A 14,294-nucleotide genomic window follows, 5' to 3' on the forward strand; every position below is an offset into this window, starting at 1 on the left:
AGACTGGCTGTGTGTGTTGTGGAGGCGCGCGAGACTGAAATCAATACAGCATTACCCCATCGGCCCACACTCACGCCCCACTAATGTAAACTGCAGATGCCTTCTGGGAGACGGAGCCACTTCATAGGCCGGCGAGCACACGAACACAGGGTACAGGGCATGTCTGCGCTGATTTCACACATCAGAAAGTGCTTACAAGTGGGAGCAGCTCAGCAGCAGTTTGTACTGAGGCTTAAGCCTGGTATATGGAGTCATCGTGAAAGTGTGAATGTTTACAGCAGAATGATGAGTACGAAGGCTGCAGGGTGATGAAAGTGTAAATAGTGAAAGAGGTGATTTAGATAAGTGTGTTTTTATAATGGCTATGAGTGAGCGCTCAGGACGTAATGCCTTTTTTAGTGCTGTTCAGTAGTAATTCGGATAATGAGGGCACTATGTGTGTGTGTGTGTGTGTGTATTGCAGGACCTGCTGGGGTAGGTGTAAGTGAGCTGAAAAGAAAGCTGCTGCTCTCTGACCCAGAACACTTCAGTGTGCCTGTACCATGTGAGTTCACCCCTTTACAACCTTTCCACACTTCCATGCCCCATAAAGATCTGTACCTGACTATAAACCCTCTACTGTGTGCATTTCGCTGAAGGCTAACAGCTTACCAACATCATCTCAGCAAACATTTCTCTGAACTAAGAGTAGTTTCTGCTGAGGTTTTGCAGTGGGAGCCGTGGGAGACAGTTAAACATTGTGCTGTTCATGGCTGTCAGGAAGAAAGCGGCCCACTGAAGCCTCTTAAAGTGTCCGGCAGCCAGTTAGCCTCACTTTTCATTGGTGAGATGGCCCTCCATGTCTCCCAGAGATACCACATGGGTATAATAATGCAGGCAGCTAGTGGGTGGAATTGATAAACTAGGCTTGGGAGGGAAACTGAAATTGAGAAGGTTGGCATGATAGTGCAGTACGTAGCTCCAGGCTCTTGGGGTCCTGGGTTTGATCCTCACCTTGGGTCACGTTCTGTGAGGACTGTAGTGTGTTCTCCCTGTGTCTGTATGGGTTTCCTCCAAGTGCTTGGATTTCCATCCATAATGCATGTCATGTCCCAGAGAGAGAGAGAAAGAGAGAGGGAGAAATGATGGCTTCTCACAGCCAGACTGTCAATGTGGAGTGATGGAGGCCTGAGTTTTTCTCCCTTAGTTGGACGCCTGCCATCCTCCTGCCTCCGGCTGGCGCTTTGGCTGGCCTTTCTCTATCCACCCCCACCCCCCTGCAAGCTTCAACTGACAGCTCGCCGTATTTCTGACCACACTGCAGCACTCCACACTGCAGCACTCCACACTGTAGCGAAACAGGCCCAGGGGCTTTACTCACTCTGACAAACACATTTATTTGATTTACACCTCTCAAGCCGTGAGCGCTGGAATCGCCCTGTTAGACAGAGGCCTTGATTTAACGTCAATACGAGCTGCTTTCTGTATGTGACAGTTACAGCTAACAACGGAAAAGGTCTAACCCACAAAAGATAAACAGCCATGTTGCCATTGTTGTTTTTTTTATTCTGTGATCCATAAAGGCTAAGGTTTCACGTCTTTCTCACTAAAGACATGTAAAGCACTGTCAAATCTGTCTTCTTTGTCTTTTTCACAACTGTAGCTCATGTTATAAACAACACGGTGCAAAGCACCTACTGTGGCTAGTCATTTAGCTGATGTAAGCTAGCTGATAGGGCGGCACGGTGGTGCAGCAGGTAGTGTCGCAGTCACACAGCTCCAGGGACCTGGAGGTTGTTGGTTCAATTCCCGCTCTGTGACTGTCTGTGAGGAGTTGTGTTCTCCCTATGTCCATGTGGGTTTCCTCCGGGTGCTCCGGTTTCCTCCCATAGTCCAAAAACACACGTTGCAGGTGGATTGGCGACTCAAAAGTGTCCGTAGGTGTGTGTGTCGCCCTGTGAAGGACTGGCGCCCCCTCCAGGGTGTATTCCTGCCTTGCGCCCAATGATTCCAGGTAGGCTCTGGACCCACCGCAACCCTGAATTGGAGAAGCGCTTACAGATAATGAATGAATGAATGAAGCTAGCTGATGTTAGCTAGCTCCAAAAAGAAAGAAAATTGTTATTAGTTATATATATATAGTCCGCGACCCTGAAATGGAGAAGCGGAGAAGAAAATGATGATGATGATGATGATATATATATAGTATTTCTATTGTTAACTGAGTAGAAAACCAATTGTGTACCGTAAGACAAGGCCTTATCGTCATCTAAAGTTGCACCGGTTAGCGCTAGTATTATTAGCTCATTGAAGCTTCTGCTGCTCATGTAACTTTGAGTTTAATGTATACATTATAAAAACACAATTATTTACATACACAAAACAATTTTAAATTATGAGCTTTTGCTATTATCTACACCTGAACATAAATAGAATTTTGGTTGATTCTTTTCCTTACCTGCAGATTATGTAGAAATCTAGCTTTTGTATTTTTTTTTATGAAATATCCCACCCTATATTTTCAACCTCCCCTAAAACAAACAAATGTGCATAGTGCACTCCTAGAAAACATTGAATGTACCCTCAAGTTCCTCCACGATTTAAAAAAAAACAAAAATGTTTACTCCGGGACCTCTGTGGCATTATGCAGCCAGTTTTTGTTGGAAGCCTTTTTTTAACCTCTATTTTCTTTTCAATATTTATTTAGCAATATAAACAGTTGTAAGATTTTCTGCCATTATTTCAGCTTTTGAAATCTCCAAGTATGTGCAAATGAATACATGTGACACCTGCACATGGCAGGGAGATTTATGTGGGTAGACAGACAGGTAAGTCATCCAATCATTTCCTTTACACTGAGTGAAATGATTGGACAAGGTTTCACAGTCCTGTAACCTATAGATAAAATTACTATATATATATATATATATATATTTTCCCCTTTTCAGATGAAATGTAAATAGTTTTTCAAGAAGCACAATAAAAAACAGTTTTTAAGAAAAAATTCCAGTTGCTGCCACCTTCAGAAGGGGTTGTTAATTAACTCTTTACCTGTCAGGTGTGTCGAGAGCAAAGGAATCTCTAAAAGGTGCAGGGCAGTAACCCACCAAGACCAGCATTGAGAACCACTGCTTTAAAAGGACTCTCAGTTATCAAAATGAGTTGGAATGCAAACGCCTACTCCTTAATATGATAAGTTACCAACTGACAAAGGAAGCATGCTCATTTGTACCGAAAAGCCATTCTGAAAAGCAATCAAGTGTCCCCAGTCTTTAGACAGACAGTGTGTGATGTTGACTGTCGTCCATCATGTTGATGAATCCAATGATTGCTTTTGCAATTTCTCTTTATGGCAGATTTATTAGGTTCAGGCTTCCATGGATTGCTATGTTATTCGCCTTATCACTCAGCTGGCTGGCTCCAGTCAGGGAATCGCTGGTGTGTTTTATCTGACACACACACACACACACACACACAAAGAAAAGCATTTGGCCTGCCTTTGTACCCAAGCAGGGGTGGTAAAAAGTTTATAGTTTGTTTTGGCTCTCGTGTGAAACGTGTGGACAATTAGAGCTGGGGTGTGTGTGCTGAGCTCCTGTAGCCTTGTTAAACCCACCTCTGAGCGTGCTTTCGCTGTGACTCAGACCAGTTAAACTGAGGCCTTCTCGCTGCCTAACCCCAGCCTAATCTCACACACATTACCACAGACTGTGGCCCTTGCTCTTTCTGATTAGTTCTGGTTTTATGAACCACCCCAGTTCATCCTTCTGACATTAAAACACATGGCATTGGGGCTGTGCTCCATGAGCTTAGGCTCATGTGGATGTCCCATTTAGATCCGAGAGCATTTTATGATTAAGAAGGTCTCATTTGGGATTCACTCACATATGGACCGTTCCTGGCTGGGTTCTATAGTCTTTTCTTTGGCTACAGTCAGCCCTCCATATCCACGGGTTCAGTGTCCTACGTATCGGAAAGTTTAACGAAAAAAAAAAGCAAAAATTCAAAAAGAATATCTTGGATTTACGGTGCAGAGCACTACACTGTATCCACGAATTAAGTGATTTGAAGTGTACCCTGCTGTAGCCCCCTGCCATTTCACACATTTGAATTTAGTCATTGTTTCCTAAACGGTACAGTACAACTATATACAGCATGGAAATTAGGGATCATCTGTGAGGAGTTTGTTGTGTTCTCCGGTGCTCCGGTTTCCTCCTACAGTCCAAAAACACGCGTTGGTAATTGGCTTGGCTACACAAAAATGTTCATAGGTGTGAGTTAATGTATGTCACCCCACAATGGACTGGCGCCCCCTCCAGGTTGTATTCCTGCCTTGCACCCAGTGATTCCGGGTAGGCTCCGGATCCACCGCGAACCTAAACTGTATAAGCAGTTACAGACAATGAATGGATTAATGAATATGAATGAATTAGGGATTATAAGTTATTGTAACTAATATTATCCCATTTAACACAAGGAACTTTGCCACTATTTTACTATAATCAGTATTATATAACAGAGTTTGTGGATGTTCACTGGTATATTCCAGCTGTAATTAAAATGCTATATTTGTGTTGTAGATACTAAAATCCCTAGTTCTTATCATTCATTCATTCATTCATTATCTGTAACCCTTATCCAATTCAGGGTCGCGGTGGGTCCAGAGCCTACCTGGAATCATTGGGCACAAGGCGGGAATACACCCTGGAGGGGGCGCCAGTCCTTCACAGGGCAACACACACACACATACAGACATTTTTGAGTCACCAATCCACCTACCAACGTATGTTTTTGGACTGTGGGAGGAAACCGGAGCACCCAGAGGAAACCCACGCAGACACGGGGAGAACACACCAACTCCTCACAGACAGTCACCCGGAGCGGGAATTGAACCCACAACCTCCAGGTCTCTGGAGCTGTGTGACTGCGACACTAACCTGCTGCACCACCGTGCCGCCCTAACTCTTATCATTACAATTTTAAAGTAAGTTGACAAGAAAACAAAAATAAAAACAATAGACAGAAACAGTAAAATACATCAGCACAAAGAAACAACAAAAAAGATGTATAGGGGGAGATTCACTGATTGCCTGTAACCGCTAATCCAGTTCAGGGCCACGGTGGGTCTGGAGTCAGAATCCCAGAATCACTGGGCGCAAGGCAGGAACACACCCTGAAGGGGCGCCAGTCCATTGTGGGGTGACACACATTAACTCACACCTATGGACACTTTTGCGCAGCCAACCCACCTACCAACGTGTGTTTTTGGACCATGGGAGTAAACCAGAGCTCCCAGAATAAACCCATGCAGACACAGGGAGAACACACCACACTCCTCACAGACAGTCACCAGGAGCAGGGCTCAAACCCACAACCTCCAGGTCCCTGGGGTTGTGTACCTGCTGCACCACCATGTACAGGTATAGGTGCAGCTTATTGCAAGAGGTAGATAAAGACTCCAAATAATATTTTGCACTATTAACAAAGTGATAAAATAAGGTTTACTCTTTTGCACCTTGCTGTAGTTTGCAAGGACAGTAAAATAGACTCATTCTAAACGGTATTTAGAAAGTTTCAGGGTTCCGTCATGAGCTGAATTAAATGTAATTGTGTACAGTTGCAAAAAAAGAGGATTCCTGTCTGAAACAGAGGCCTGTTTACATTATGTAAACTAAAGTGTAGCCAGTAACTGTCAGCTGTGATTCACTCTGATTCATGCTGCTGTTGTCAGGTGAAGTATTACCTTAAGCACTAAAGATTTTCTCTCTTTTCCAGACACCTCCCGCGAGCACAGAAGGCTGGAGAGAGAGGGAGTGGAGTACTACTTTGTCTCCAGACGCAACTTTGAAAGAGATATCCTCAACTGCAAGTAGGCCAGACCCATTCTGGCATTTGGTCTAAGTGTGGTATAAGTTGTGTGTTGTTTACACTGATTTTAAACCCACTGTGAAGTTTACTCTATTACTGACCATTAAAAATCATAGCCACTGCTCCATCTGACTCTCTCAGAGCATATGAGCTGCTTATGCCCAGTGCCACATAGAGTCACTTAGTCACATAGAGGTGTGTAACACCCCCAGCACTGAGCTGTGGAGCAGTGGAACTGAGGTCTGTGGAGGGATTCAGCACCTGTACCTCTGAGAATAGACTCAAAAGTGTCCATAGGTGTGAGTGAATGTGAGAGTGTGTGTTGCCCTGTAAAGGACTGGCGCCCCCTCCTGGGTGTGTTCCTGAGTTGACCCTGAACTGGATAAGCAGGTACAGACAATAAATGAATTAATTCTGTGCTCAGCACCTGAAATGACATCAGACAGAAATGGACCTGGTTTCAATACAATTCTCACTCCCTAGTCTCTTTCCGTCTCATCCTTTTCTCACTGCACCCTTCTGACTACTCTGTTCCAGCCTTCAAAGATGCTCCTGGAATTTACATCACATATTTAATCCTTTTTCGGTTTTAAAAGCAGCCGTTTCACAACCAAAGACTGACAGGAAATACCCACTTTCCCCTTCTCCCCGACTCTCGCTCTAAAGCAGATGGAAATCTCTAAAGCATGCGTCGGCGAACAGTGTCACGTTATATTGAACGGAGGGGATATTTTAAGAGTCTTCTGCGGTTTAAAATGACTTGTTAGTCGGACATGCGGAGAGCGGAATGGTGGCATGGGCTCTGGTGAAGCAGACAGCCAAACTTTTCCAGGATATGGAGCTGAGTGGGAGGGAGGGAGAGGTGCTGCTTTTCGCATGACTGCACCGAATTACATTCATCTCTGATCAGGAGACGGGTACCGGAGCCAAGGCGAAGATCCACTCTGTTTGAGCCCTTGCTTAGTGTACGTGAAAATGGAGGCCTATAGGGCCAATGTTTTTTAAACACCCATTCATCCAACCTGTCATTTAAAATCAACCTTTGCTGCAGTTACTACTTGACCTCTTCCGAGAAGGTTTCATGCTAAATGTTGGAATCCACCGGACAGCACAGTGGCCAACACGTAGTGTCAGGTGTTCGGTCCCCACCCTGGGTCACTGCCTGCGAGGAGTGTTGTGCGTTCTCCCAGTGTTTGTGTGGGTTTTCTCCAGCTGCCCTGGTTTCCAGCAGAAACAGCTCTTCAGTTCAGGCCAGAGGTGTTGACTGAAGCTTTATAACCCACAATGGGAAACTTAAAGCAACACTATGTAGTATTTTTACCGTAAAATGACAACTTCAAAATCAGTGCGATTTTTCATTGACCTGTACTAGGGAGAACAGAGCGTCTGTCGTTGCTACTCCAGGTACAGCACTGCAGAAACTGCACTATGTAACTTTTACAGGAGGGTAGGAACCCACCACCCACCCCCTTCTCCTATTTAGGACAGTGCTGGTAAAGTGAATTACACTCTGTAGGGGAGTCCATTAGCAAAAATACCAAAGAAACACAGTGTTCTGTTAAACCCTTCTTGCCAGTGCTTGGTCGCACATAAGGTGACCTTAAGGACATGTGCATGTCCTCTTTAATGTGTCCACAGTGGGTTCACTTTAAAGTCTCTGGATTGGCTCTAATGGGTGTTTACAAATGTTTGGAACTATATTGTTTATCTACCATGTTATGGAAAATATTGTTATGGTGATTTTATAACGCACACTTGCCATAAACCCATGATCTATGTCCGTGACCAAATTTAATACAATGCAGTCCGTTAGTGTCAAATCAAATTGGATTAAAACCCCAAAACAGTGAGCATACATGGATGGCTTAGTTTGTTTTCTTGTGCCTAAGTGACAATCCTATGGAAAAAGGTTGTGCTCCATTTTCCCCGGATGGAAGTCTTGGCACCAGTCCCTCAGTGTTTGACCAAACAGGTGGCTCCAATTTAAAGTGTAACATAGGAGATTAGATAAAGCCGTGCAGTGCCAAAATGTCTGGAAGGTGATCTGAAATACGCTACATCTCACTCCAAACACTGCTGCTGTTCCCTCCGGTGGAAGCCCGGCACGTTATTATCTCTAATGTTAACCCAGAACAGGAGATGAGAGGAGTAAAATGTGGCGGGTGGACCAGGGTTTGGGCGCCGTCCCGTTTTCCCCTCTCGCCGTACGAGCACATGAAGAACCGGGCCAAGCGCTCACCACTCTCATGTGCCACATATACGAGCTGCACAGGGATGAGTGAGGGGAGCTGACCGCAGGCAAATTGGCTGCAGGCCCTTGCTTCCACAGTCGCTTAAAAAGACCCGTCAATCACAGCTGATGATGACTGACTGTGATGGAGCCGTGGTTTGTGTGTTCATTTCAGACTTGGCCAAAGTTACAGTATATGGACTTTTTATTGTGTAGCATGTAGCCGCTGTCTTTTGTAAACCTCATATCTCAGAAACGGTAACATCATAGGAGACAGTAAAATTAGGTTTCCTTAATCTGACATTTGTTCATGTAACTTTAAAAAAACATGACTGTAATATATATCAAATTTTCGAGCATCTCTTTAGGTCCATTCATCATGACGTTTTCACACAATATGAAGTACAGCTGCTGTGTTCAAACGAACATGGAGATGTTTTCCTTTGGACACCAATGATAATATACACACAGATCAGCTACAAGGTTTAAACCCCTTTCAAGAGACTGGGGGTGGAAAATATCAGGCAACAAACAAGCAGTCACTTCTGGGTGTGTGTAAGTGTCCAGTGGCAGCTTTTGCCAAATCTCTCAGGGGGGTAATGGTTGTGATGACGGCTCGTTCAGTGGATAAATTAAGAGCTAGCCACTTAGACTGGGACACTGCACTGTAAAAATTAATCAGGAATCTCACTTGACAGTGTCATCTAACAATGAAGAGTTTTATTTATGTGGTCACCTCATGTTGAAACACCACCAGTAACTAATACAGTCATAAAGCTTTCTCTTACTCTACACACTGTACAGTTGTGGGGTTTTATCCAGGATTTCATTATAAAAGTCTTCTTTAACAATGTTCCTCGGCCTCTACAGCAACAATCAACTGTGGTCATAAACAAATAAATTGCCATTGACAGATATTTTGAAGAGAGACCAGCTTTATCACTACTCATATAAAATTCTATACACTTTTCACTATTCGGTCTTCAGATATTTTATTTCAGGGGTGGGAGTCCCAGAAGGTGTGACGAAAGTACGTTGGGACGAACCTTCCCAGAACCCACTGAGAATGAACTGAAGGCTCTGCAGCTCGAAAAAAAAGAGCCTTAACGTGAGAGATTATGAGAGAAGTTTGGGGGAATTTTCCACCATCTTGAAATTGCCCCAAAAAAAGCATGTTGGAAAAAGCTGTATGGAACAAACCCTAACGCTGATTGGACTGCGATACTTAGAGGCGTGACAAACAGAGCTTGGTTAATACAGAGCCATAGGTTTTTAATGTAGTAGAATGAAAAAAGGAATTCCTCCCTTTACCTTTTGGCAGTGTGTCGCCCCAATGCCCTAACAAACGAAATGCCCATGTAAGGGTCTCCATAACGTGAAAATTCTCACCCAGCTTTCCTGCTTTCAACATCAGCCTCAAGAACTGACTGTTCATTTGTGGCTTAATACATCCCCCAATGAGATACTCAGTGTTATACAAGTCACTACTCAGTGGTTTTAATCTTGTGGCTGGTGGGTCCATATTAAAAGGCTGTCCAAACTTTTGCATCCCACTGTAAGTGAAGTCTATTCCTTACTCTCTGAGGGAACAAGCGCGACTCATTTTCTTCATCTTTCCATCAATAGGTTTCTAGAGTACGGAGAACATGAGGGAAACTACTACGGCACCAGCGTGGATTCGGTGCGCAGGGTCCTAGCGGAGAGCAAGGTGTGCCTGCTGGACGTGGAGCCGCACGTGAGTGGTGTTCCCTCTGTGTGTGGCAGCATTCAGTTAAAGACATGTGGTAGTGTGTCAGCAGCCCATGTGGAAGGATCTGAGAGAAATGCCCTATTAGGCGCCCTATTATTTCATAAGTTGTATTACAGGTTATTATGGCCAGTGTGATTCAAACACAGTGATCAGTTACGAGACCTCCAACTCTACAAGGCAGAGAACAGGGGGGGGAGCGAGAGAGAGAGAGAGAGAGAGAGAGAGAGAGAGGAGATGGAAGGCTATATTACATGTCATATTTGTTGACTTTGGAGCTCAAACCCAAGGGCAGGAATTATGTCATCCTGGACGAGAGGCTTCTGTCAGCTCCACTCCAGTTGGTACGGTTCCTGCGGTCCGATTATTTTTCATCAGCTTGTAACATTTATAGAAACATTCTCACTATATTAACAAATGTATTCATCAGTATCGCTGTTGTAAGAAAGTTGTGTCTCAGACGTGTTTCATAGTCGGCGAGAAAAAAAAAATTCTTAAAAAGACTTGATATTAGTTCCCTGTAACACAAAAAAGGCATGACACTCATTGTCCATATAGGTGCCTAATTTTGCGGTGTGGAAATTTCTACCGTCCTCTAGTTACAGACGTCACTGTGTTGCTCTGCACACTTTTGTCTGCTTCCTTTCACCCAGCACAGAATACAAAATACCCCCCACAGAACAGGTATGATTTGAGTGGTGGATCATTCTCAGCGCAGCAGTGACACTGATGTGGGGGTGGTGTGTTAGTGTGTGTTGTGCTGGTACGTGTGGATCAGACACAGCAGTGCTGCTGAAGTTTAAACCCTTAAACCCTGTGTCCACTCACTGTCCACTCTGTTAGACACTCCTACCCCGTTGGTCCACCTTGTAGATGTAAAGTCAGAGAGAGTGGCTCATCTGTTGCTGCAGTTTGTGCTGGTCCGATCCGCTCGTACCAACCCAACACACACCACGTAAGTGTCACTGCGGCGCTGAGAATGATCCACCACCCAAATGTGGTCCTGTGGGGGTCTTGACCATGGAAAAACAGGCTGAATAATTGGTCTACAGTCTGTAACTATAGAACAATACAGGTTGTGCACCCATACATACATAGTGGAGCTGAACAAATGGGCAATAAGCTGATCTGAGTACAGTTATGTGTAAAATGTCTATGTAAACTCCAGACCTACTGGAACATTTCCTGTGGTCATCATCTATGAATGTGGACGACTTTCATAAACCATCCTTACTGCATTAAAGAATAAGCTATAGAGGCATGTGTCTGAAATGGGCCATCGAGCCTCGGGCAGAATCCCGAAGTGCTTTGGTCAAGTGTTCCATGCTCCTAATGCACGGAGAGAATTTCTTGTACTTTCTGGATCTGGAAATAGGATGAAATGAAATTGTGGTTTTACACAGAGTTGATGGCAGACGGCAAAGTCAGCGCCGACTGAATGGAAACAAGCGAAATGCTCGTCTGCCCAAAGGATGTCCCTGTAATGCTCTGACGACTGACTTAGCAAATTTGCCTTAACATACTAACCAAACTGTTATCTCTCTCTCTCTCTCTCTCTCTCTCTCTCTCTCTCTCTCTCTCTTTCCCTGACTAAGGTTATTAAGACTCTGTACACAGCAGAATTCAAACCGTATGTGGTGTTTGTGAAGCCTCCAGCAATTGAACAGCTGAGGCTCAGTCGGAGAAGAGCTAAAGTCCTGTCCAGTCACCGGGAGCCAACGCCTTTGAGGATGTTTTCAGTAAGGTCACTTTACTCAGGTTGGGTTAGGATTTGAACTCTTTATTAAGGATACACTACATGACGACAAGTTAAACTTTACTTCTGAACTGAAGGGGGTTACTCCACAACCATCCACAGAAATAACCCCTGTATTACCCCATATTAATCCCATGCTGTAAAACAAGCCACAGAAATAGCTCAACAGTAGCTCATCTTTTGCTGCATGAGTTGCTGTGTGAGTCATGGTCTCGTGTCCTTCATCGGTGGACACAGCACACTGTCGGCTGGATATTTTTAGTTTGTGGACTATTCTCAGTCCAGCAGTGACACTGAGGGTTTTAAAGGCTCCAGCAGCAACTGCTGTGTCTGATCCATTCGCACCAGGACAAGACACACTTACTCACCACCACCACCACCACCGTACCAGCTTTGCGGTGGTCCTGAGCATTGAAGAGAAGGATGAAAGGAAGCTAACAAAGTTTGCAGAGCAACATATGGACTAGTCTGTAATTGTAGAACTACAAAGTGCTCTTGTACGCTCAGTAGAGCTGATGGACAATGAGTGCAGCACACACACACACACACCACATTTTCACTACATGATGTAGTCAGACATGAGTCTTCAACACACCCAAGTTAACACAGGGTCATGCATCGTGGCCACGTGAGGCACGACCTTTTACAGGCCTCATGGCAAAGGTCCCCTTTAAAACTGCTGCAGGGTGGGCTGCAGGTGTGCTCCTGAAGTGCTGAAACAAGTTCTCCTCTGAGCCTAGGATCGGTGGGGTTTTCTGGGGGTAGTGGAGGTCTCTGGGCATTAGGGTGGAGAGTTCGTTGCTGACCCAAATGAGCCAGCATCTGTGCACTAACTCACTCTAAAGCGCGGAGGTCTTGTAAAACCCTTTAGGTCATCCCCTACACACCTGGACACAGTTTCACATTCGACCAAGCTCTGAGGTGCCACACTGTTGCTCCTCATTCCATATTAATCTTGGTGCAGTGCTTTAACAAGGGTTGTTTGGACATGGCTTCAGTCATGATCTAACGGTCGGGTCTATCTTTACGGCCCTCTGCAACTTTACAGAGCACTCTGCATCTCGTACAAACATGATTCAACGTCAAGGCTTTTATTTCTGTTTTAATTTTGAGATGAAATATGAAAATTAATTAATAGTCATTGTACAGCAATACAACACAGTGCAACACAAGATGCATACCATTGCAACTGTTCTGAGCAAAATAGCCACGTCATTTTCTGATTTTCTTCTTTCTTGGCAATTTCCTTTTCACAGTGCAGGTTTCTCTCCAGCTCCATATCCTTTCAGTCCCATAGAGTTCAGTCGTTCTACTCACACTGGAAGGATGGACACACACACAGCAAGTTATATTTATTTATAACAATATTTGGACAGTAGGAGCACCCGGAGGAAAACCCTGCAGATACAGGGAGAACACACCAAACTCCTCACAGACAGTCACCCAGAGCAGGACTCAAACCCACAACCTTCAGGTCCCTGGAGATGTGTGACTGCGACACTACCTGCTGTGCCACCGTGCCGCACTCAGAAGCAGCCTTTATACTTACTATTTTTTACCATCAGATATTTAGCTTCTTGCCTCACAACAAATGTAGCATTAGCCTCCCGAGATAAAATGTTTGGGCATCTCTGAGCTGTGTAGCTATGCTAAGCTAAGTCTGTGCATGTTTTGTGCTGTCAGTGTGTTTACTGCAGATGTAAAACTCATTTGTTGCACGTTTTACAGGACGCAGACTTCGAGGACATGATTAACACAGCCCAGGCGATGGAGAACAAATACGGCTGCTTGTTCGAGAAGATCATCATCAATGATGATTTGGCCCTGGCCTTCACCGAAATCAGAGCAGAACTGGCGAGGCTTGAAAAAGAAACCAACTGGATCCCGAAAACATGGGCTCAGACCTGAAAAATGTGGACACTGTCATAAGAACTGACTGGATAAACTCTTCTAACTTTGCTTTTTGTCAGATTTCAACAACAGAGTCACAGAAGAATGTTGTGATTGCAAGACTATAACCAAAGTGGTTTTATTCAAATAAATGTACCTTGTTTAAGTAAAAATTAATACCACCTTGATGCCCAACTAAGGTATGAAGACCCACAGTCGAACTGGGGCTTTTGTTTTTGGGAAAGTTCAACATGTCTGAACTCTAACCCAGTACCCAACATGCATCACCCAACAGATTAGACTTATACAAGCATTTTTATACCAGAAATTAGCATTTAATTCATTAGTTAATTCATTTAAAAACAGGAGCACACCCTGGACAGGGCACCAGTCCATCCATAACACACTCTCCCATTCACTCACCCACTCACACTCATGAAGAGTGTCACAAATCACCCATTCACTCACTTACACACACATACACACAGTGTGCCTGGAGGAAACCCACGCAGACACAGGGAGAACACATCAAACTCCTCACGGACAGAGACCCAAAGAGTGGATGGAGCCCTGGAGCTGTTCCAGTGACAGCACCAGTGTGCTACCCATTCATTCATTTGTTCATGAATTCCACTCTGGGAATTAGCCCAAGGACCACCATTGTGTGCTTCAGAGTCCTCCAGTGGTCCACAGCCCAGTGGATGAGAAACTCTGGATTAATACTGCGTCCTGAATCAGTGCTTGTTGTTTTTCTGTTGCGTTGGGAATATGTTCATGTGTTGGAAAGCAGACGTTCCTAATTGCTTCATGTCTCCGTCCAGTTC

General features: G+C 44.6%; 1 protein-coding gene across 1 annotated transcript in view; it reads left to right on the forward strand.

Annotated features, from left to right (window-relative positions):
* The window catches only part of LOC136679354 (MAGUK p55 subfamily member 7-like), a 55,223-nt gene extending 41,732 nt beyond the window's left edge, over positions 1-13,491 (forward strand). The window contains exons 14-18 of the mRNA XM_066657829.1: positions 464-544; positions 5,755-5,848; positions 9,704-9,812; positions 11,420-11,563; positions 13,309-13,491. Coding sequence (XP_066513926.1) covers positions 464-544; positions 5,755-5,848; positions 9,704-9,812; positions 11,420-11,563; positions 13,309-13,488 — 608 coding nt within the window. The 3' untranslated portion in view covers positions 13,489-13,491. The remainder of the gene's footprint in view (positions 1-463; positions 545-5,754; positions 5,849-9,703; positions 9,813-11,419; positions 11,564-13,308) is intronic.
* The last annotated feature ends 803 nt before the right edge of the window (positions 13,492-14,294 follow it).

This window comes from Hoplias malabaricus, chromosome Y (genome assembly GCF_029633855.1).
Source record: "Hoplias malabaricus isolate fHopMal1 chromosome Y, fHopMal1.hap1, whole genome shotgun sequence".
In the NCBI taxonomy this organism is placed as follows: Eukaryota; Metazoa; Chordata; class Actinopteri; order Characiformes; family Erythrinidae; genus Hoplias; species Hoplias malabaricus.